The 25,741-nt window shown below is 36.3% G+C and overlaps 1 protein-coding gene across 4 annotated transcripts in view; it reads right to left on the reverse strand.

The window, feature by feature from the left end:
* Window positions 1-25,741, reverse strand: part of Tenm1 (teneurin transmembrane protein 1) — an 829,897-nt gene that overhangs the window by 78,714 nt on the left and 725,442 nt on the right. For all 4 annotated transcript variants that reach the window (XM_028881639.1, XM_028881638.2, XM_028881636.2 and 1 more), the window contains 2 exons: window positions 24,552-24,572; window positions 18,961-19,193 (listed from right to left, as the gene is read on the reverse strand). In XM_028881639.1, coding sequence (XP_028737472.1) covers window positions 18,961-19,193; window positions 24,552-24,572 — 254 coding nt within the window. The remainder of the gene's footprint in view (window positions 1-18,960; window positions 19,194-24,551; window positions 24,573-25,741) is intronic.

Genomic DNA, 25,741 nt, shown 5'->3' on the forward strand with positions numbered 1-25,741 from the left:
TAGATAGCCCAAAAATAGCAGCTAAAATCCCAAATTAGATAACAGAAAAATCAGAGGCTTTGGTTGTATACAATGCCAATTTCAAATGTTGGCAGAAGGTATCTCTGAATATCATTTAAAAATTACAGCTGTTGAAGCTAAATTTTTATTATTTCTATATGAAGAAATGAAAGTTTTTTTTCCCAGAATATAAGGTTTGAAAAGTAGTCATAAAGTCCTCTCCATCTATAGCTCCACCAACCAGAAAACTGAAATACTGAGTTTTTTCCCTCTTCAATATGCTCGTTTTTGTGAGACAGCAATACATTGCTAAAATCAACTTCTAGGTAATACCCTAAATTTAATATGGTACCAGCTTAATCCCCAGTAGTAAGTGCTGAATTGTGTAGTCAGTCAACTCTAACCAGTTGATCCTAAAGTTTTTTTTTTTTAAGTCAAAGAGAGATAAACATTTTACTTTGTTTATGTGCATTCAAATTCTCGTAAAATTGATATCATATGTATGGTGCATATGCAAACACATCTAGGCAGAAGCATATTTTCTCCAGCAGATCTAACTATTGTCCACTTAATTACCTACTGGGATCAGAAAGGACCAAGATTCTTCTGCACAACGAACCCATTAATTTCTCTTGCTAGGTAGCTACTAATGAAGCTTCTAGAACTCGGAGGACTTTAGATGCCTGCGTGTCACTATCAGTTAGAAGAAGGCAGACTTTAATGAACAGTTGAGATGATTTCTCTGCGTGGTTAACAATGCAATCAGAATTTCTCCAATAGGAGACACTAATAAACTCATTCTAGTACTGCATGGCTAGTGAATGGTGTGAGGTACTTAATTGGATATTCTGCTTAATAAAAAGTTATAGTAAGTTCTAACCAGTAAAGGTCATTCCCAAGGTATATAAATAGACATTTAAAATGACAAACACTCAAACGAATGTTCTACTGACTGCAATGTCCTCTATATTAGATGAATGAGAACCTTCTTTAAAGTGCTTCAGAGTTATCACAAGGAACAATAGATTGGTAAACGACTTGACCAAGAATTTGGATTTTGAGAAAGACAGACAGTTCCAGTTTGGAGCACTTTGTTTTCTCTTCAGCTTGTAAAGCTTAAGCCTCAGCTTTGTTGCAAGGCAAAGTGAAGGAACAGCTCTCCTGTGTCCACCAAGTAGTATTTTTTTTGTAAAATCTGATTGAAGAATCTGTTTTCCCTTTTACTGATTTGTTCACCATTTACTTTACACCTGTTATCTGTTAGGCATTGTGCTAAGTATGGTATGGTAAAAAGCATAGCATGGTTAAAAAAAAAAAAAAGAAATAACATTGCCCTTGAGAGGTTCAGAAACTGGTGGGTTTATGGAGAAAAATCAAGTAACACAGTGCCATTATATAAGCACTAGTTTGGGGCAAGTCAGGATGTCACAGGAGTGGGGAAATTATGGTCGTAAGGTATCTTATTAGAGTAGGTATCACCTGGAATCTGAAGATATATTTTGAATTCCCGATGAATTCAGGATGAAATCTGGGTTAACATCATTGAAAACCCACACAGGATGTCCAGTATACAATGATCATGTGGACTTGCTGCGTATATTATGTTTTTCTACGTCCAGTGCTGGAGTCTTTACACATATATTCTCACTTAATACTAATAATAACCATGTGTAGCAGATATTAATATCATTTTTAGATGAAGAAACTAAGCCACTTCTATTTCTTGAAGCTTTCTCTGCAAACTTTTAATTCACTATAAGCTCTCTGTTTCCTAAACTGCAGAAGCTATCATTTTATTTATGTGTTTTTAATGTGAATTCTCCAAAAATGATCTGCTTATATAATAAGCTTCTTGAGGATAAAAATGTATTTTTCTGTTTTTTTTTTTAAATATTTTAAAAAAATCTGGGATACTTGAGCATAAGTGATCAAGAAATACTGCACATTTATAGGCTAAATTTACACGTGTTTTTATTGGTGCACGTCTAAACTTGAAGTAAAATAAAGCATGCCAAGAGGTCAAAAGCTACACATCAATGTCTCTAAAATGAGTTGAGGAAGGCTGCAATGATAATCTCTTTTTTCTAAAGAGCATTAAGAGGAAGGTAGTCTTATCAATTAGTGATGGTTTGAGTATGGAAAAAAGGGGGTTTGACAAGCAAGAAGAGAGAGATGAAAGACCATAGATCAAATTAACTGAAAGTGAATTTGATCTGTGGAGATTGCAATCCCAAATAGCCTCATGCTCCCCCACAACAAATCCACTCTGCTCTGTCGGCACAGCTTTGTATTCGGTTCTTATAATCTTGTTCTAACTTACTGTGTCAGGAGATATGAAGAAACACAGATGGCTCAAGATTTCTCACTAATTTGCCTCACTGCATGTGAGAGAGCAGAGAGAACATTGGATCCAAGGTTAGAGATAAGTTTTCCAGGGTGTATCTGCTCCATATTTCTCATAGGACATAGTGTATGGCATTTTATCATTTGGTGTCTTGTTTTCTTTGCCTGTACATTCTGAATTACACAAAGTAAAATGTTCTGAAGATCACAAGAGCCATGGAAATGAAAGGTTATGAAGAGGATAAAGTATTATGGTATTGCTAAGTGGCATCATAAATCACACAATCATTGCTATTATTCCTTGTGAAAGTGACGTTTCCAAACTTATAATCATAGACAATGGTTTCCATCCAGGCAATATTTCAACATTTTAGGTCTTCATATAGTGGACTGACAAATAGTAGAAGACGGGAGTCTATAAAATCTTATGTAACCTTTGTCAACAGAGTGCCCTGTGTTAGACTCACCACAGAGACAAGGTAGTGCTTGAAAACAATTTTGTTAGCTTGGGAGAAATTCTGTACCATGGAACTATTGAGGCAAAAGCCTTCACAATTTTAAAAGCTGGTTAAAGTTTTCATACAGATAATCAAACAAGTGAAGCTGTATGATGTGCAATTGGTTAAGGAAGTAGCACCCTCAGGACTGGTATATCAACATTTTGCTATGAAACTTGACACCAATACTGATGTAATTATTTTGCATTGCTTTATAGAAGTTTGTGTGTATGTTGTGTGTATAAGCAAGAGAGATTTGGGTAAGTAGATGATTCTAGCCCAAATTGAGATGTGCATTTCTTGCTTTTTTTATGATAAAATTCTTGCCCGAAAGATGCATCTGGGGTATGATTTAAAAGGGCTTGGTCTATGCAAGCTAAGATATAGGACATGACTCAGATATACTTTAAAAGAAATGCTTCTGCCATCCTAAGAAAACAAGTACCTCCCAAGATCCTTATATGAACAATTAGCCTTAGGTAGAAAAGTTCATTTATTGCCAATGGACCAGCAAAGAGCTAATTGCAGTTGTTTCACTCTGGGGAAAATGAGTCTCAAGGTATGGGAATGACCAAGATGTTCTAATAAAAAAGCAAACTAAGTAGAATACCTTGGCCCAAATGATCAGTAAAAGCAGGATATGGAGCTGCCGTGCTTACTATTCAGAAAAGTAGGTTAACTAAAGAAGAGTGAATATTTTTAAGGATAATTATTTGCATGTTAGAGCACTTTCAAAAACAACACAGAATGTCCATACAAAATTCCTTCAGCATCCATGCATCTTGATGAATGAAGCTAATGGCAGAAGAGATCACTACTCAGAAGCAGTAGACAGACATTTGTGAAAGGTAAGGCAAGGTAATGAGCACCATGTGCATACAATTTTTCAACCCTTTAAATAAAGTTCAAGAGACATTAAGGAAGATCAATTTGAGGTCAATCAATAATGTGCAACTACGACAACAACATGCATGTGTAGGCTCTTTCTCATTCTCTCACACATATGCAAACATACATGACAGCTGAGGACCAGCAAGATGGCTCCATTGCTTAAGGCAGTTGCTGCCAGTCATGATGATCTGACACAGATCCCTGGGGCCCATATGGTGGAAAGAGAGAACTGACTCCCATAATTTGCTGTGCTCTCTGAAATCTGTTTGCAAACACACACACACACACACACACACACACACACACACACACACACACGTACACACAAATAGTAAAAATTTAAACAAACAACAATAAAATATGACAACTGAGTTAAAGTAAGATATTCAGGATATTCAGTTTCATGAAGCAAAGAACTCTGTGCACCTCCCCTCCTCCCCAAGTTGATCTACAAGTTTGATAATCTTGGGCATGAGAAGGTTATGCAAAAAGGAATTGAAAAAAGCTAGATGCTTGTCATTTCCCATGTCTCATCTTGGTTGGTCACCCCCATGCCATTTCTATACCTTTCATTTTCTAAATTGAACCACACAGATATGCTCATGAGTGATATGAGAGGAAGAGGAAATTCAGGCTGTGAGGCTGTAGCTTGAACCAATGTACCTAAGCTCCTAGTGCTCAGCTTTTCATCTTTGTCTAATGATAGGAATAACAGCTGAGCTGCCCATGTCAGCAGATTACTGTAAAGGCCAAATAAAATAACAGCTGTCTTGTCTGTGAGAGCCTTCCGAAAGGTGAACACGAGTGATGTTAATATTTATTCATGGTTGTGATTAACAGTTAGTTTTCTGGTATCGTGCTGTGGTTTATCTAGTAGATGATTACCTACTTCAACATAGCTTGACTTTGATGGCAGAAGCGCCGTGTGTAATTCTGTCAGCATCTGCTCCATGCTGACAGTGGTGATCAGTCTGCATGGCATCCAGTATTCTTTTTCCAGTCAAATCAGTCTAGTTAGCTCTGAAACACACCACCTTTTAATCCCCATGGTGTTGCCTGCACCATTGTCTCTGCCTGCAATGCCCTTTCTTCTATCTAGTGTTCTAATACGGTTCTTTCAAGGTGCAGTACCCATCTAGCCACAAGATTCACAATATACAAACTGACTTTAATATTTGCAAATGTCTTGATGGAGGTATTTCCTTGGCGATTTTATTGGTTTCCTTGGATGGTAGAAATTTTCTGATTCTATTAGAAGAGGTATGGGATGCAGTTCCAAGTGGGTAAGGTTGAGGTATAACATGACATGAAGTTGCTCATCTAAAGCCTGCATTGCTACTAAGAATGTGATAGGTTTCGAACTGGACTGTGGTGATATTGTGTTCCCCAAAATATCGTGTACCTTAATAAACTTATCTGGGGTCAGAGAACAGAAAAGCCACTAGTTAGGCAGTGATAGCACACACCTTTAATCCTAGCATTCCAGAGATAGAAATCCCTCTGGATCTCTGTGAGTTCAAGGCCACATTGGAAAAAGCCAAGCATGGTGACACACGCCTTTAATCCCAGAAAGCCAGCCTTTAATCCCAGGGAGTGGTGGTAGAAAGCAGAAAGATATATAAGGCGTGAGGACCAGAAACTAGAAGCATTTGGCTGGTTAAGCATGTGGCTGGTTAAGCTTCAGGCTTTCCAGCAGCAGTTCAGCTGAGAGCCATTGGGATGAGGACACAGAAGCTTCCAGTCTGAGGAAACAAGACCCAGCTAAGAAGTTGACCAGGTGAGGTTAGCTGTGGCTTGTTCTGTCTCTCTGATCTACCAGCATGGACCCCAATAACTCGCCTTGGGTTTGATTTTATTAATAAGAACTTTTAAGATTCCTGCTACAATGGACCAAGAACATATTCTACACTGAGCCTAATAGCACATACCTGTAATCCCCAGCACTTGGATGTAAAGGCAGGAGGATGAGGTAGTTTATAAGGCTAGGCTCACTTCCATAGCAAAATCAAGGCCAGCCTGGGATACACAAAACTTCAATTCAAATAAACAAAGAAATGAGCACAACAATACATTTGTACTTGTATAATTATTAGGACCTTTGTAATGAATCCATTTCCTCACAGGAAGAAATAAACCATTCATGTCTCATTTACAGTTACTTTGTTCTTTGAATTCCTTTTCCTTTTAGAGTTGACTTAACCTATTTTGGATAAAGGTTTGACTCTAGTTCTCAGTTTTACTTTGTCCCTGTGTCTAGCCCCCTTTTCAGATTACTTTGCCCTTTACTCTTCTGATCATTTTCCCTACCTCCTTTCTTTCAATCCAAAGATATTAATGATTTCTTGGGCCCTTACAATATTTAATGTTGATATCATATAACCTAATGATCCATCTCTTGTCTTCCCAAACAGATTATATTCTACTGAAAGGCAGGTCCATGGCTTTTTACTTCCTTGAAGAATTTTGAATTTACTGTTTGAAAAGCTCAACTAAATAGTGGAACTCAGATAACATGCTTCTTTTCCTAATATGATATACTGGTATGATGATGCTGATTTGGCAAAGTAGCTAAAATCAGTGGGAGCCTTATGAATTGCAATGTGGTACTATTGGCACCAGTGTTTTATTAATATCAGTTAAATATATTGAAAGTATTAATTAAGATGATGGCATCTCTGGATATTGGTCTGATAACAAGGAAGCTTTTGTGCAACTGGCATTAGCATAGTTCCTGCATAAAGGAGGATTTTATTTGTGTATATAATAAATGACTCAGGTCTTTATTAGAAATTGAACAATATAAGCAATTAGAAAGTAATTAATAACAGTGAGCCTTATAAATAACAAAATCAAACAGAGGCATAATGAAATATTTTCCACATGATATTTTGAAGCTTCAGTGGTTCCATAATTCAATTGTCCAAACATCTCTAACTTTTTTAGGAACAAGAGAAGATTATGTACAGCTCACATGCTGGTGGTTTGGGCCATCTGTGACATCTGAATAGCATCCTGTAAACATTTAAACTGATTCTTGGACTAAAGTCTTAATGTCAAAACTGGACCCGATATACTTGGGAAATAAAATACCACCCAGCATGAAAAATAAAAAAGAAGGTATTCTTATTTTGTTTTATTTGTGAAACCTGAGATTTCACCAACATTTTCTTGCTTCATGAGCTTTAGCTTTTATATCATCTACCACAGCCCCTCTTCAGTTACCTCTCCCTAGACATGTCCCCTACTCTCAGTTTACTATTTTGGAAAAGGTGAAAAGGCACCTGGTGAGACTAAGTCCTAAAGTAGGGCCAGAGCAGTAGATTTTCTGCAGTTCTGATTTTACTTTGTTCAAGACGATAGATAAAGGACTATAGAAGAAAGCAGTGGCAATCCTGTTAGAAAAGTCCATTCTGATAGATTTTAGCTTGGGGAGGGACAAAGTAGACTTGTCAATCTGTTAGTATGGCTTTAATTTTCTTGGGTTAGAGATGCCTTCCAAAATGAGAAATGGTTCTTGGCCACTCAGGGAAATTACTGTTATAATCAGCTGCCTTTCCTGAGTAAATACTGGTAAAATTGGGCCACCTACCCACCTTCCTTTCCCCCAAATCCATTACACACTTTAACAAGATTTTGAAAAACCAAATGGAACAGCTAGTAAATGAAAGTGGAAGAAAAATAGAGCAAATAACATTGGAGCTTCTTGGCTAGGCTTTGATATTTGAGGCTGGAAGATAACCTCACATTTGAGTGGTTAATCCTGTGATTCCTCAGGGAGACACTGTAAACGGGCCAGAACCCACTCCCAAGGAAACAGTGACTTTGGTTAATGATAAAGTTGACTCATTACATTGATGCTTTTTTCAGGAAGTTCACAGTCAGCCATTTAGGCAGCTCTGAGTATGGGTATGTATGAAAAGTGCTGGTAAGCCTGAAGCTAACAGGAGAGGCTTAAATCCAGTAAGTTGAGGAAATAAGAGATGAATATTAGTAACCAGATTGTGCTCTAAAGACTCCATTTCAAGGCCAACATTCTTAAATTCTCTCATGTATTGTTACCTGTGCCTCATATGTTGTTAAATATTTTGACTACCATCTCTACTGAGAGAAAAAAAAGCCTTATTTAAAACAAAACTTTTTGAAATGGGATTGTCAGGTATAAATTTTCAAGTTGTTCTTTAACCCATTTCTGATTCAAAATGTTTTAAAACTATGCAGCATTTCAAGTGGTAGACAAGTCAGAACACAATAATACTAACACTCATGCACCCATCACTCAAATTTAACACACGGTACTATTTTGTTCCTGCCTCAGAAAACAGAAAATACCATAGATACAGTCGAATCTCCACTACTACTTCAGACTTCCACTCACTTTCCTTATTTACTTAGAAGTATTGCTATTCTGAAGTTAGTGTATAGCATTCTTATATATTTTAAAATACATTTTTGCATATTTATGTATCTACAAATAACAGGTAGTATTAGATTTTTATGTTCAAAATTTATGTAGGGGGACAGATTTGATAAAAATGTAATACACACACACACACACACACACACACACACACATGAAATCCCCAAACAATAGAAAGATTTTTCATGTAATTGGACTCCATAGCAGAGTTTGTGCCTGGCATGTCTGAGACCCCCTGGGTTTGATATATGACACCATAAGAAATAGGTAAGTGTGCTGCTTTTACATGAATGTGACTGTATGTATTGCTTGAGAAATACACATACAAAATAATTGGTAAATATTATGTTATGTACCATAATATCTTATGTTAGGTAGAAAATAATCATAATAGTATACATTCTTTTCTATAAGAAAAAAAGTGGCCGGGCGTTGGTGGCGCACGCCTTTAATCCCAGCACTCGGGAGGCAGAGCCAGGCAGATCTCTGTGAGTTCGAGGCCAGCCTGGGCTACCAAGTGAGCTCCAGGAAAGGCGCAAAGCTACACAGAGAAACCCTGTCTCCAAAAACCAAAAAAAAAAAAAAAAAAAAAGTGTATGGGTGTGGTTGGACTCGCAACAATTTGCTAAAATGGATTTCTTTTAGAGAATTGTGTTTATGGGAAAGAAGCCTGGAGGTTTCTCCTCATACCTTTCTCTACAGTTCAAACTTTCAAGCAATAGAGACTTATTGCATTTATATTTTTCAAGACCATTAGGCTTACCTAGATCGATGATTAGATTATGGATTACTTAAAATTTTTGTTCTCTATAAAACTTTTTAGAAATACATGTAATTAAACATTTTTACTATCAGGCTGATAGGAGTGCAATGTTTTTTTTTAAACATTTCTTCTTTGGTTTATGGTGTGACACCTTCATTGGGTGTTCTTTCAAATGCTCAGATAAGAATAACACATTGTCAATTTTTTATAGTGTGATATTCTTTCTTGAAGAGCTGTCATCCATGAAAACAAAGACCTGTGTCTCCAGGGATCAGGGTATAGGACAGGATAGTGTATGTGTGTGTTAAAATATATATATATATATGTGTGTGTGTGTGTGTGTGTGTGTGTGTGTGCACTCAACAGTTGCATTTTACTTAATAACTATTAATATAATACTTTGTGTTCTGGTGACTTATAAAATATAGTAAATTCTGTTATTTTGTGGTGCTGTAGCTGGACCCTGAAGCTCTGTACATGCAAAGAAAAGGTGCTACATCTCCATCCCTACTCAGAAACTTAAAGAGAATAAAATCAAAATGATGTACAATTCCTTGTGTAGCAGTGATCATAGATATTTAGACATGCTTCTTTCCAAGCTTTTCCAGTCATAGGTACACAGTGAATTCCTACCTTTGCAGATTTAGCAGCACATACTCAATGCCACTTCATGTTCTGAACTTTTCATTGGATGTTATTTCATATTTTCATTATGCCTCAGAGGTTAGTAAGGCATGGGGACATATGGGAAAATAAACAGCCTTTAGATGCAGATAGTAAGGGGACACACACATTCTATAGAACTATTTAAAATGATAAATAATACAAATAGTAGGTCTGTTTTTCTTTTCTATCACAATTTGCTAGAAATTCTGAAGAATATTGGTGAGAAAATACTCTGCTTGTGATACCATTCTCCTTTAGTATACTGAAGGAGGTACTACTGTAAAGCAAAACTACTAAATGCTTATTTGTTTCTGATTGGGGTGAAGGAAGAGGAAGAGTTAGCTTTCTATCCAGGGGAGATAAACTGTGGGCTGCACAAGAGGAGCCATCTAACCATCCCCCATTTTACCAGTTTGTGGCTTGCACAGATAACTTGTAAAAACCCGCTTTTCTTTTATTTAAAACCAAAATGGCAGCTGTCTTTCTTGTGTGTGCCATCTGTAATCCTTGGATGAAGTGGCCCCAAAATGCAATCAATTGTTCAATTAAAAAATAAAAATAAGCTTTATGACTCCATATTCAGATGTGATTTAGCCCAAGGTGATGTTAAAGTCACACATTTTGAAAGATGTCTTGGTTGACTTTATGTTGTTGGAGTTTTACTCTGCATGCCTGCTCATTTATTTAGTATTTCTAGAGGATTAATGAACCTAAAACCATCTGATGATCAATTTCTCTGCTACTGAGTTAAGATTTCAGATTACCTGGAATGTCAGTGTACTATAGACAGAAGATTCCTCCAGAAATCACCAAGCTGTGCTAGACTCATAAGGAAATGACTTTCTATTTCTTTGATTTCATGCTCAACCCCATACATTTGGCAAATGTGGAATTACAGAGTCATCTTGTACTGATCTTGGAAGAATATAGGGCTATGATCAAAGTTTTAACTCTAATACTTTTCGTGTTTTAAAGCCTTAAAAACAAATACTTTACATGGAAGGAAATGTCCTAATTAACATCTGAAGAATTTGTACATTTAAACATCTTACCCTGCTGGAGAAGATAGATAAAGCAAACTTACTACCTTCTGCTGAAGAGAAACTGTATTTAGAAGGAACTTGCTATTCTCATAAAACTTTTAATAGGAAGAAGTGAATCAAATTCCTTAATTACCATTTTATGGTTGGTAAAAGGGCAAATTACATGCCATCCATTTCTAAACTTCTAAATGTCTCTGGTGCTTTTAATTAAAGCTGCCACCTAGAAACTACTAAAGCAATTTTACGCAATTAGTTATTTATAGGTTACCATAATACACCACTCAAAATATGATTTAAATGATTTGCAGCCTGTTAGTGTGTAATCTCTGTCATTATTTTATTTTTTGGCCAGGGAGTTTTCTTTGAAATCATTTGAGGTGATTCTTAAGTGGACAGATGGGAAATGTATGACACTGAGGGGCTGTGTGATAAAGATGTAAAATTAGTTTGTTATTCCCTAAACAATACAACATAACAACCATTTACATGGCATTTGGTATTAGATATTGTAAGATGTTGTAAGATATTATGGTATTAGATATTGTAAGAGATGAGTTAAGGGATGAGAAAGAATGTGCATAGATCACATGCAAATACTATGCTATTTTATATGAGACTTGAACATCTTCCACGGATACCAATGAACGATTTTATTTCATTGTTATTCCCCTACCTTTCCCCACTTTCCTGTTATTCTACCAGGTATCTAGCATCAGGCTTTTCCATATTGCTGTCTTTGGGTGATCTTTTCTATTTAAACATATCCATATTCCAGGCTCTCAAGGTTCCTATGAAGAGTTTTAATGATGAAGTAATGTGCTGCTGTCCCAGACCATTCCATTCTCTAGACATTAAGTTCACATCTGAACAGAATTCTTGCAGAATGAATTTTATGGTGAATAAAAGGGGAATTTATTTTGGTTATAGGTGACTTGTGGGGCACTACCTAATACAAATGAGAACCAGAACTTAGTCAAATCACACACAACAGCTGTATCCTAATCTGTCTTGACTCTTGATTCTCTTGTGGCCCCATCCTTTTCTAGGATACAGAGAAAACCTCTTTCCAAAGTCACCTATCCAGTGTTCTGACAGCTACTGTAATCAATATTAGTAACAACACAACAACACTGATCAGAACTATAGGTAATATTTACTGTGTACACACTCCATTCTTAGATATTTCATTAGGCAGCTTTTTTATTAGGTGCTTTTATATTTTATTTTCTTATGTGCTTTATTAAACAGATCAGTTGTGCTTTCACTTTAGGGATGAGGAGGCTGTAGCTCTGAAAAGTTAGACAACTTTCCCAAGAGTGAAGGATCTGGGGTTCGTATCTAGTTCAGTTTGATTCTAGAATCTGGGTGGTTATCAGTATATCTGACCTCTAAAATATTACAATGCTCACAGAATCTGATAAATGTGTGGCAGTTAAAATAAATGTGGGAGGGATCATTTACTAAAGCTTCCATGGCTTTATAAAACACGAACTCTTAAATAGAGAGTTCAAGCACAGATGATATGAAAAAGGCAGTTAGCCAAGGCCAAGTCTGTCTTCCTTGTCTTCTTTTTTCTCACAACAGCTTATGCCTTTTGAATTGTAACAGAAAAGTCAGAAAAGTCCTCAAGTTACAGCTGCTCACACAAATTAAGGTTCTATTCTTTTGGTCATTGTTAGCAGACACATTAGAGCAAGTGTATACAGAAACAGGTTAAACCTCGTTCTGGTCAGATAATAGATATGGAATGTCCTCGAAGTAGCTCTGTAAATTCTAAGACACTAAGAAATTAGTTTATAAAAGAAATCTCCATTAATATAATGGATTTCTATACATTTTTAATGGCTGCATGATATTTCTTCATGTGTACCACATGCTATCAAATTACTGTTTAATTATTAGGTTTATAGATGTTCACCAATGAACAACATTGAAGAATACCATGTGGCTAAAAAAAGATCACAGTATTACTAAGGGGTTCAAAAAGTATTTTGCCTAAAGTTTAAGACTGTCAAACACATTTTTCGTAAGTTGCTTCCAATCTTAACAAGGATGTTGGATAAAAAAAAAAAATTGCATGGGAAGAACCTTGCAAGTCAGCTGGGCGACTGACTGTTGATATTACCTAGAAAGCAGATTTTATTTAAGTGATTCTCTCAAATCCTTCTCACCCCAATGACTGATTTTAATTCTTTCATATTTAGCAGAAAATATCTATTTCTTTGAAAGTCCTGAGATTCATGAATCTTGTACCTCTTATCCTCATTCCGATCTTAGGGCAATGTCTTTGTTCTCCCTCCTACTCCCATTTTATTTAAAATATTTTTTCATACAATGTATTTTGATCTGATTTTTCCCCTTCCCCAACTCCTCCCAGATCCTCCCCACCTTCTCACCCATCCTATTTTATGTTCTCTCTCAAAACAAACAAACAAAAACTCCCAGCAAGACAAAAACTACCTACACAAAACCCCTTATGAAATCCCTTTTGTGTCGGTCTGGAGTGTGGTTGACATACCCAGTGGCACATCATTAGTGAAAACTGATTTCCCCTCTCCCAGCAGGTATCAGCTGCAAATAGTTCCCTGGTTAAGAGTGGTATTTTGCATCTACTTCCCCTTCTCAGTGCTGGGATTTTGTCTAGTTTGAACAGTCTCTGTGAGTTCATATGGGCATTGGTCCTGTTGTTTCCCCCCTTATTCAAGGCCATTCATGTTTCATATCTTTTTTTTTCCAGACAGGGTTCCTCTGTGTAGCTCTGGCTGTCCTGGAACTCCCTCTGTAGACCAGGCTGGCCTTGGACTCACAGAGATATTCCTGCCTCTGTTTCCTGAATGCTGGGATTAAAGGCGTATGCCACCAGTGCTGGACTCAAATCTTTTGACTATAGGATAAGATTGTAACTTCTTATTCCCTCTCTTGCTTCTGCTATTACCCTGAATATTTTTTAACTATAAAATACTGATTATTTTTAAGAGTCCTAAATACAGCATTTGTTTTATGAATGCTGTGGTTTGTCTGTAATTTTATTCAGGAATATCCTTCTTATATCTCCAAATGGTTGCCACCAAGAAGCCATATAATATACAAAAAGGAATGTAGGAAAATCATTACTGCCCTCACTGCACTGGAGAACCAAAATAATTTCCTGTTTCTTTACTATGCTCTCTTCCTTATAGATACCACTGATGCTATCAAGAATCACTAATTCTTGTCTTATCACAAATACAGCATTTGGGAATAGTATGCAGATGCCCAAGGATAGAGTAGAGTTTAGGAAAGTTCCTTGGCTAGAATTAGGAAGGGACAAAAATGATTGTCTCTACATTTTAGATTATTTAGATTTCATAATTTCTCATAAAGTTAAAAGCAATCATGCAGCTAGTGACATGAATATCCTAAAGCCACCTTTTAAAGACTTAATTATTTCTCTTCATGGAAAAACTATTAGAACTCAACTGGATATTGCCTAAGCCCTGCTGGCTTCTGAGGTCAATTTACTTAAAGACACACTTCAAAATAGAGATATAATTTGTGGTGAGGCCTAAGAAAAACGTATTAATGCATTGATTAATTTTAGCCTGTCCTGTCAATCCTTCACCCTTTGTATCTACTTTGAAAAACCTAAGTGCTTTCAGCTTGTCACAAATTTTGTTTTATAACCCCACCTAGTACCATTTCACATTCTTCTTAAGTACTTGGTCATCTATTACATGACTCATTAGTTTGAGTTCTCTGTAGAATTAAAGAAAGTTGCTGTAAAAATAATAAATGGAACCTAAGTTTCAACGACATCATCTGTGCATGTTTTAAAAGCATCTTTCAAAGTCAACTCAAACTCATATACAATGCTAGGGAATGGTGCGCCTTTAACTCCCTTGCTAAAGCCTCTGAAGTATTGATGAGTAAAATGAGAAATGTTTCTTTTTATTGGAATTCAAATCAAAGTATATCACATTGGAAGAGATAAAGGTTTCTTCCCAGGTGAAGAACCCAGGGACTACCGTATGAAATTCTATTTGAGGATGCTCCCATTTTTTCTTCAAACAAAATTTGTAGTTACTACTGCAGTCAGGACATTTAATAAAATGAAGGTTTCCTGCCTTGGTCCCATAAGGAAAATTTGGTGAACTTCCTTCCTAGTTGCAGAATCTTTCAAAGAGAAGTGACAAGTTTTCCTGGAGATTTATTTGAATAATTACATTTACAGACTATGTAAATGCTATATAGGGCACTGTCAGTACACACTTAGTTTGGAAAAAAATCAGAGAAAATATTGTAATAGGAAAGGGAAACTTCACTGGAAACTACTTGCCTTATAAAGATCTTTTTCCTGCTGAGCACATGTCACTAGATGACAAAGTACTTTACAAAATTCATATCCTCCCCAGAGATCCTGAATTTTAGTCCAAAGGTGTGGAGTGTGGGATAGTGCTATTCTAGGTTTCTGTATTTTTCATAGACGATGTTTTGTAAATGAGGCTAACTTGGTTTGAGTTCTGGATTATTACCTGTATACCATGTGATCCTGGATAAATCTCTTGCCCTATCAGAGTTTCTTCTGTTCCCTCTTGTACAATGGGAATCATAGCGCTGTACAAACAAGTGCATTACTGTGAAGATCAGAGATAGTGTGTAGAAAATGTCAACTAGACTGAATAGCACATAGTAGGCACTCGACATGCTATAGCAATGCTTACTGTAATCCGTTAGAATCTGAAAGGAGACCATCCTGAGCTCGTCAACTTACATCTGAGAAATTTCATGATCCTGTGTTAAAATTCATGCTGTCTCAAAAGTAGTTAATGTAGTTATTGCCTATTTTAGTGCTGAGGAAAAGGAAACCATGGTAAGGGGTAGTGACTTGTACAGCCATTCAAGGAAAACATGGACATTATATGGATAAATCAAGAAAATTCAGGCTCTCTAGTCTGGAGTTCTCCATTGGCTGCCATTTCTCACAAACACAAACAAATGAACCAAACAAAGTGAAATGCAATACATCTTCTGATTTCTGAACTTCAACTGGTAGGCTTTGGATGGGATTTGATAATTTACTCCAACTTTAGGACAAAGGATCACAAAATACGTATTTCAGCTCAGCTTTAGAATAGGTTCAGAAAATTAATGAACTGCCTTGCTGATTAACATTTCCTAGCCTTACCTTGAGTATTTAAAGACAAGTTGGAAAGTCTACCTAAAATTGCTATATGTTGCTTGTTATAGTCAGCGCAGTGGTTCTCAACCTTCCTTATGCTGTGACCCTTTAATACAGTTCATGCTGTGGTGATCCTCAACCATAAAATTATTTCACTGCTTCATCATAACTATAATTTTGCTACTGTTAAGAATTGTAATGTGAATATCTGATATGCAAACTCTATGGGGTTGCGACCCACATGTCGAGAACTTCTGTCTTAGAGCAAGCTTTCTTTCCTAACTTAGAAATGGTACTCTCCAGATGTACATTTCCATTTTATACTGATATACAGCTTTTCTATATAAGCTTATATGTAAGGGGAGAAAAATCAAGCCTTTACTTAAAGCAATCCATTAAACAGTTGCTGTCTTCCAAAGGAGTGGCAAGAAGGAGCTGGTGCGCATGACAGACAATTGTAAAGCAAAACTACAAACAAATTACACTTTCTTGAGAGACAAAGAATCTGCAGGAAAACTTCAAAGATGAAATTACCAATTAGTCATACTCTTTTCTCAATTTTCACACTGTAATTTAATAACTTCTTGCATGAATTTTCCTTCTACAGAAGTCTATGAAATTGCCCTACAGCATTCCATACAACTCTCACTTCTGATTCATTGAGCAAGGCGGGTACTGTCTAGGTTCAGCATAGAGATAGGAGCTGCAGCTGGGCACTTGAGTTTTTCACCAGTATGTTTAAGGTGACTGATGTGTGTATTGAGGTCCTACAATCTGAGTGATTTTAAAAATCACTATTTGGTATCAAACATTGTTTCCATTGTCAAAGGGGATGTGGTACATACCTACACAGTATATACCATGACTTTCACTTCTTTAAGTATTCTAGTTCACTTATTGGATCTGGACAAGTATTGAAAACATCAGCTTCAGGAATAGTATGTGAAAGTTGTTCAGATGAGTTCAGACAATCAGCTGTCTCTCTGAGCCTGATGTACTCAGGGCTGCTTTGAAAGAGTATTAGACTATGCTAAAGGGCCACTTGTGTTAAAAAAGATGAGTAAATCAAGATGAAAGAAAACACACTACCAGATATGACAAGAGGAAAAACTAAGTTTGATATTAGCTTTAATAGATGCATAAATTTTGCCACTCTAATTACTGATACTTCAAGAGTTCCGGCAAATCCTGCTCATCAGGGCTCTTATTGCCACTTTCTAAGCAGAAAAACTATCCCGAACAAATTCTTTGCTTTATTTGGAAAAGCAGAAATAGTCATTCTCTATGTGGCAGGTTGAATGTGGTAGGTGAGATGAGTGGTTTTCAGACTAGCAGCAACTCAGGAGGATGTCAATTTCAGGCACAATACAAGCCTGATTCCTCCTTATATCTTATGCAGAAATCTTTATAATACCCACAAGAGTTTTAAATCTGTATAAAATGTAAGACCCAACCTGATATATTTTCTTGAAAGATGAGCTGATTATGTGTTGCACCTGAGTTATTCATTTACTCTTTGAATATTTATTGTGGGCCCACTATGTGGATGCAATAGGAGTTGGCACAGAGAAGAAGAAACACTCTACTATAATACTTGGGAGATTTAAATTCCCTTAGGGAATACCTGGCATAAGTAAGAGTTATTTAATTGATCAATTATAAAATAAACACATTTGATGGATTCTACATCATGTTCAGAATTAGTAGGGGGATGAGTAAAGTTATAAAATATTAGATGTATTTTCACTTTGCAATGTTTTATAGAAAAATATTTCTATCCATGAAGGAACTGGGAAGCAAAAGAAGGCAAATACATAATCCAGTGTTAACTGAATAGTGTAGACTGTTTAAGAAATTCAGGTTTAATGGGCTGGGGTTGGCCAGGAGGGTTTTAATAGAGACACAGCAGTTGAAGAACCGGAAGACTTTAAACTATCATAGTAGTTGGAATTTAATTCCAGAATGGCAAATGTCAAATGGCTATAGAATAACCTCTTAATATTTGAAATAGTAAGTGGCTTTCTAACAAATTAAATACACTGGCCTCACGGCCTCACAGTATTTATTGACATGGAAAGATACTTATACTAACATTAAAGAATGACAATACATACTATCAATCTACTCTTAGAGAATTAAAACATATGTTACACATGAAAAAATTCTAAAAGAATAAATACTATGTTAATGGCAATTTTCTATATGTGGTAAGTGTATGCTGATTTTAACTAAAATCATTCTCATTCTTCCTTTTGTATTTTTCTCAAACAAAGGTGTATTATGTGTAATACCTAATACTGGCTTTATGAAACCCAATGAAATGAATACTTTTAAAAACTCATGAAAATAGATATGCACACATGCATGCATAAAGACCTGGGAGAAAGAACAAAGAGGAATGTCTGAAAAAGTAAGCAGATGAGATAGATGATATATGATGACAGACCATCTGTAACTTTAGTAGTCTAAGTTGGACATATGATCGAATACTGTAAAATTATGAAGTTAATTGGGAGACAAAGATTTGTTCATTAAATTCCAGGCAATTGAGGTAAAGGTTGGCCATACAAGATAGCGAAGTGAGTTTTAAAATAAGGTTAAGCTCCCACTAAAGGCAAAATAAATAGAATCTTTTATCCTAGAGTTGATGTAAGTAAAAATAGCTTAAAAATAATCTAGAAACTTTAAAAGAAGAAAGGTTCATTAATGGTTGTTAAGCAAAAGATAGGGATGCTGTAAGATAGTCAGCATTTTTGATAGTGGTAGAAGAAGTTGGGAACAGATCTCATTAGAGCCAATGCAGGCCACAGAGCAGAAGCAGGGGACTGGAGGCTCTAGGCTTGGACCAGTTAACTCTTTAAGTGCTGGATTGTGTGGAGTTCTCAGAAAACAGCACCCAGGACAGGTTAGGGATCCTGAAAGGCATTTCAATGGCCCTGGGTAATAGTTATTTGTTAACCACAATAAAAGCATATCAATCTTTTGATAACAATTATGGTCACACTAAGGTATATCATCTAAAATTTTGTCTTGATGTACCTGCCTTCTGTGATAGACTCTGGAAAAGCTGTCTACAAGAGGCAGAATGCGGAGATAGAGTACAGTATGACAATAGCTTTCAGATTCAGTGAAGTCCAACAAAACCTGTAGTCAACTGAAAAATGGAGTTTTGTTCATTTTACCTCGAGGGCTGTTCAATGATGCTTCTGAGGCTTTCCCACCATCTCCGCAATGACTCTGGTCAAAGGGAAGGCACTGATCACCTGTTCCCGCCACCACCTCAAAATTCTTAGACAGATCTTTTGTTTCCACAAGAGATTTCAGTTTGTAGACTTTTCGAGTATTGGTGTCTGATAGGTAGAGTGATTCAGACATAGGGTCCATAGCCAGATAGTATTTGTGCGCAGGGCTTGTGCTAGGAAAGATGAAAAAATAAGTTATTAAAAGCAGTTTGTTCAACAACTACCCCAGGAGTCTTTCTTTTTGTCACGAATGCAAAAATATTTTAATAGATGAAAGAATTTATGTATCTTCCTGCTTATGTACCAAGGGTCTAGACATGTAATTTTTTTCTATTAATGGGTCTATGCATGAGAGAATCCAGTGCATCCAGCTAACCTATGATGCTGACATTTTGATACTGTCCATTTAGAGTAGAAAAAACAAAAATAGAAATACCCCAGGAGATAGTTTTTCTATTCCATTATCCAATTACCAGCTGGATGATGGCTTGTTTCACTGTTACTTCAAACTCACCAAATTTAACACAACCATTCTTTTTCGCTTCCTTTCCCATCTCTCATAAACTTACTCTTCTTTTGGACTTTTTGCCTTCCTTGGGGACATTGCCATGTTTCTAGGTGCCTGTTGTCGATTATAAAGCATGTTTCAAGCTAGAGGACTGTTGATCTTGGAGGGCTCTTTCAGAGATACACTGTTAAATTTTCAAATTCCTCCTTTGCACTGACCAACATTTCTCTAACACACCTTTCCTTCTGTCAGACACTGATGAAATTTAACATTTCTCAGGTAGAATCATGGCATTCTAGCTTTTTTTTTTTTTGTTGCCGTGATAAATACCATGAGCAAAGCACATCTGGGCAAGAATGGGTTTAGTACCACTTATAGGTTAGAGTCCACCATTTAGGGAAGCCAAGGTGAGAATTCAAGGCAGGAATCTAGCAGCAGGAACTGAATCAAAGACCATGGACGAATGCTGCTTACTGGCTTGCTTCCTCTGGATTACTAGGTTTGGCTTCTTATACTACTCAGGATGACCTGCCTAGGGTTGAGACTGCCCATAGTGGGCTGGGCCCACCCACATCAATCAGTAATCACGACAATGCCCCACAGATATCCTCACAGACCAATCTGATGGAGACAGTTTCTCAGTTGAGGTTACCTCTACCCAAGTGACTATAGTTTGTGTCGTGTTGGCAAAAATTAACCAGCATACATAGTCACATGGTTGTGTACATAAATTCACCTCTGCTGTTTGTCACATAGAAGGTGTTGTTGAAGTTGTATCCTTTTTATCCATAGTGTGTCTTCATAATTATTCTGAATACTCACTCCCATAATTAGAGACATTCTAAATTTTTTTCATGCAGTGAAAAAATTTAGTTCATCTTTTCTCACATGTTTTTAGTGTCTTTAACCAGGTAGCTTCTCATGAAGGAAGCTTTCCCTAAACATCTGCATTGGATTATTTGCATAATGCTTAGGGAGAATATATACAAATTAAATGACTTGTTTAGGTATCAGTGTCCCCCAGTCTAATAAACTATGAGAATTAAGCAGGAGATATTCCATTTTCTGTTTATTTCTCATGTTTAGTGCTAAGAACTCTGCTTAGACCTACTTGTCTATGCTAGAAGCAAGATGCCATTCTTTTCCAACTCCTTTCTACCATTTCTCATATGTATGGAACATCATGTTCTTGTTTCTTTCTACCTTCTAAATTCTTCTCCAGTATGTTCCCTTTATCTCTGCTGTCGTTAGTCCAAATGTACATCCTCTCTTACTTGAGTATTCATTGGTGCCATTTGTATGTTGTGCGTTTATTTCTTAATCCATTAAAATATATCTTCATATACCTGAGATGTGCTCAAGAATTGTGCTACAGTATAAAGACCAACTTATGTATAAGATACAATCATTGTCTTCATGAAACTCAACATGTTTGTCACATAGACTAAGTAAGCAAGGCATGACTCTCATAAGTCAAGTATTAGTATAGGATATGTGAGAAGGGAGAGAAACGATCAGAGAAGAGGGATTAATGATGTATGAACATTTATCATACTGTGTTAGTATTTTTAATTATTGACTGAACTCTATGCTTTATTTAGATTCCCTTAGTTTGTTATTTATTATTTTTTTATTAATCTAAGATCATTTTCCCATTCTAAGACAACAAATTACATTTAGTCATCATATTTTCTTAGGCTCTTCTGTCCATGACATCTTCTTGGACTTTTCTTGCTTTGATGACCATAACAGTTGTAAGACTACTCTACAGGGTACCCCTTTAGCAGAATTTGTCCAATATTTTTCTCAGATAGGAATTGTAGAGATTTGGTAGAAAAGTGTCATTTTGATCAAATCACACCTAGGTTGTAAACAATCAACAGAATTTATCACTGATAGACTTGACCTCAATCTTCTGGCAGAGCCATTTTTCCTTACTACAAAAAACATTCCATGTTGTCCTTCCTGAAGGGAAGTAACTATCCATAGACATGACTTAAGGTATTAGGAATTACATCCCACCCACTTGAGAGTGGAGCATCATATAAATTATAAATTATAATTTTTAGAAGGGTGATTTATCTTTTTAATTTAAGAAAGGTATGAGATTTTATATTAGTATGGGCTCCATAGATATTTATTTTATGCTTGCAGCAAATGAAATCCAATGCCATTTTATGTTGAGTACGTTGTCCCAGTTGCTACCACTAAGAAATCTTTCTGTTGGATTATATGCATCTTTGTCATGCATCCATAAATGTTTATTATTATGATTATGATGATGATGTTAAGACTTAATTACTTCTGGCACTGCAAGGCTGTTCTATACTCATCTTAAATGTTCCCTACCCTTATACCACATCCAGCTATTTCTCGAAGAACAATGGCTCCTATTACTTGGGAATGGGATTAAAAAGCAAGAATGGATTGATGGTTCTAAGAACTATGTTTGCATGTAATTCTCTTCCTGAATATATTGTGAGCTGTTTGCAGAGAAAGATTATATCCATCTCTCTGTCCTTAATGTCAAATAGTGCCTGAAAAGGTCAATGTTCATTCACTAAGTGCTGAACAAGAACTGGACTGTATGATGTGAAAGTAAGGCACGAAAAGAGTTCAGGCTTTGGGTACTTGGCCAAAATGGAGGGGAGAGTTCTGTCAGAAGAATGAGATCTTTTAAGGATTGACATTCTCTTAATTGCAATTGCCCTCTAAGCATATTTATGTATATTAATAATTATAAAGTTGGCAAATGGTAACTTGAAACTTAGTTTATAGTTTTATACTAGAAGAAAATTTGATTCAATTGGAATAGTTGATTTTTTCTACTTACCTTCTTTGAGTAATAATTATAAAGTTGGCAAATGGTAACTTGAAACTTAGTTTATAGTTTTATACTAGAAGAAAATTTGATTCAATTGGAATATTTGATTTTTTCTACTTACCTTCTTTGAGTAAGACAAGCCAGTAGATTCCAGGGATTTCTTCAACCCTGGAACCACCATGGCAGGTACTGTACATAAATTGTAAAGGACACCACCAGATTCTAAAATTGATTCGGCAGTTTTACCAGCAAAGCATCTCTGTAGCAAAGACTTCTCAAATAGGTGATTGAGTAAAACTTTTTATGTGTTTAGTTCATTTTTTTTACTTTCAAAATAATATTTCTCCAACATATATAGATTTTCCTAGAGTAAAGGATGGGTTGCAACCTTTCCTGAAAATAACCTTTAATACTTAGGTAGCCAATTCATGCAGTTTCAAATGAGCCAGATTAATCATGCTTTGCTTAGGTAGGGTCCATGGGCTATTTTTCCAAGAGAAATGTTATTCGCACAAAAGTACTTTGGAATGCATTACATTCATTCATTATTGAATATCTCCAATGTGCCTGTAAGCTAAGTTAGAATTAATATTCACCTCAAATTTCAGCTGGGGAAACCCAGAAACATAAGGGGCTTGCCCAAGGTCACTAACAGTTCTGTGCCCTTACTAAGATTAGATTAGATCACATATGATTGTGTATGTGAAATGTCAACAGAACACTCTTGATCTGAAAGTGGAAAAGACAACCAATGTTCCAATTTTTTCATGTGTAACTTGTTGTATTTGGTCATCAAGGCTGTTTTTCAACTTTGTGTACTGGCTTTTAGAAAAGGGAATAATAGTCCAACATACCAAATTCAAATTTGATTAATGTTATTTTCTTGACAGAAATATACCCTGTATTGATATGCAATTTCTTACCATTTCACAAGTACACTTCTGCTCCATTGACAGTGTTTTCTTTGTGCTTTCTGAAAATATGCAAACTTGCAGCACTATATTCCTCTTTGCTTAACTCCATCATGACTAAATGTATATCAGTTTGTCAGATGTGAGGATTTCATTTTGCAATCTAGGTGTTAGACCTACTGTGTGACCTTCTGGTTAGTTTTATACTCAAGCCATTGATGTTCAAGTTAACAGTGATCACTTCATTCATACTACTTAAAATCACATAGATTGTTATAATTATTAATATGCAATAGCTAACCAGTAAGCAAAATGGCAGTCAACTGAATCAAGTATGCCAAAGTTGCAAGGCTGATTTTGGGCATCAGCATTTGGGAAGAGGCATCTCCCAAACACAGTCCATATTCCAAACCTTACTAGTGCTATTCTGATGACAGTTGACAATTGGGAATGGACAAATTCAATTTTATCCTTTGAAATTTCAGAAATTTTGAACAGTTATGACAAGGCTAATGCATAAGTGAGTAGAAATCCTCCTCACTAATTTCAGTGCTACATGGCATTGTCAGTAAATGGTCAATTTGGAGATTTTCAATTACTTTCTTTGGTGAGAGGAAATAGAACCCATTTAGTTATATCAAAGGAAAAAGATGTTATTAAAGAAAGTTATCAAAGCCAGGTAGTGGTAGTACATGCCTTTATTCCCAGCACTCAGGAGGCAGAGACAGGTGGATCTTTGTGAGTTGGAGGCCAGCCTGATCTACTGAGCAAGTTCCAGGACAGGCTCCAAAGCTACCCAGGGAAACCCTGTCTTGAAAAATAAAATAAAAAAGTTATCAAATGCAAAAAAGCAACTCTCAGTTAAAAAAGGAAGGACATTATGGTTATTGTCTTGTAATATAATTGACAACTATATTTTTGAGTCCTGGGAGAAAAATGTTTGCAACTTAAAAACACTAAACTGATTTGAACTTATGGACTTACTTGTGATATCACCTTAGGGAAACATAATGAGACTTTTGGCCTTACTTCCTCCTGACATACTGAACTGTCATCTCTCATTTATCTTATTTTCTTTTCTGAGGGTTCTTTTCCTCCACTAAATTCCTACTGAATGTACTGACCTTCTGTTTTTGGAATACACTTACTTGCACATAATTTCCAAATTCACTTTTATACTATTTCTTTAACTTTATTTAAGAAGCAAACATTCCCTATTTGCACATAATTTGAGGGTGGTTTCTTAGGTAAGAGAGTCATTAGGCCGCTTCCTGTGTTATTTGCTTACCTATGTCTGGTATCTCTGTTTCTATGGTGCACAAGGTATCCACGAGTAGCAAGTAAAAACAAATAGAGAGTCATCAGTATCATTCAACAAGAGACATCTCAGCAGACACATTCATTCCTGACTCAGCTTGTGGCAATTAGAGAGACTACACTGGGATCATTTAGTCAGTGGGAAGCCAAAGTTGACTCGCTCCCTTCCATGGTTCTCCTGATAAGATGGTGTCAAGGTGGTTACATGTCTTGCTTTGATGGGTAGGTAAAGTTCTAAGACAACAAAAAAAGTATCTTCCTGGCCATATGAATCAGGACTATAGGATTCTAGCCCATGTGCAGTATTCTGGGAGCTCTCCTTTGTCCTACTAAACTAGAATTCTGACACAGGGAAGTAGTGATTGGGGATCTTTATTTTTAATAAATTCAGCTGTCAATTCTGATACAGAGTTAAGATTTAAGAACCATTGGACTTGGAGCTGAAAAATCAGCTGCTGCAAAGGAACATTCTAAATTTTAGTTATATATCTCTGACTATAACACAGAAATAGAAAACCATTGCATCTTCCTATTAAGGTATGTATTGGCCACACACCCCCAACCTCAACCCTAAGCCAGTTATTGAACCTCAGGGATAAGGTAGAGACATCTGTATGCATAGTCATTGACAACATTTTAAAAAGGTCTCTGAACTTAAAAGTATGGGAGTTTTCTCTGCATGCTACAATACTGAGCTGCCTGGCAGGATGTGCCCATTGCTGTCATAGTGCTATGACAATTATGGGCCTAACCAATCACATTCTGATCAGATACAAGACCTGTTCCACAGGAAGGATGTTATGCCTGATAAAGTAAACTTGGTCAAAGGCCCCTGACTAGGGGATCATAGGTCCTAGTGGGGAACCTACGGTTGTTATATTAAATGGTCATATCATCAAACTGCCTTCTAAAGATTTATGTTTATTACACAGGATTTTCTGCTGTGAATTTTGGTTAGAGAAGGATCTTTCTGCAGTGGGTAGTAGATAATGCAAAGACTCATATCTGGTCAAAGTACCAAGAATAAGTGATTGTTAGTGATCAGCTATGGATGAGTTATTTATACTAATCTCGCTATATCCAAGGTTTAGGAAACATCACAGAAGAATGGACAAAGAAGGACAGAGCTTATGGATGAGGAGAACTGTGAAATGCAGACTT

This window comes from Peromyscus leucopus, chromosome X (genome assembly GCF_004664715.2).
Source record: "Peromyscus leucopus breed LL Stock chromosome X, UCI_PerLeu_2.1, whole genome shotgun sequence".
In the NCBI taxonomy this organism is placed as follows: Eukaryota; Metazoa; Chordata; class Mammalia; order Rodentia; family Cricetidae; genus Peromyscus; species Peromyscus leucopus.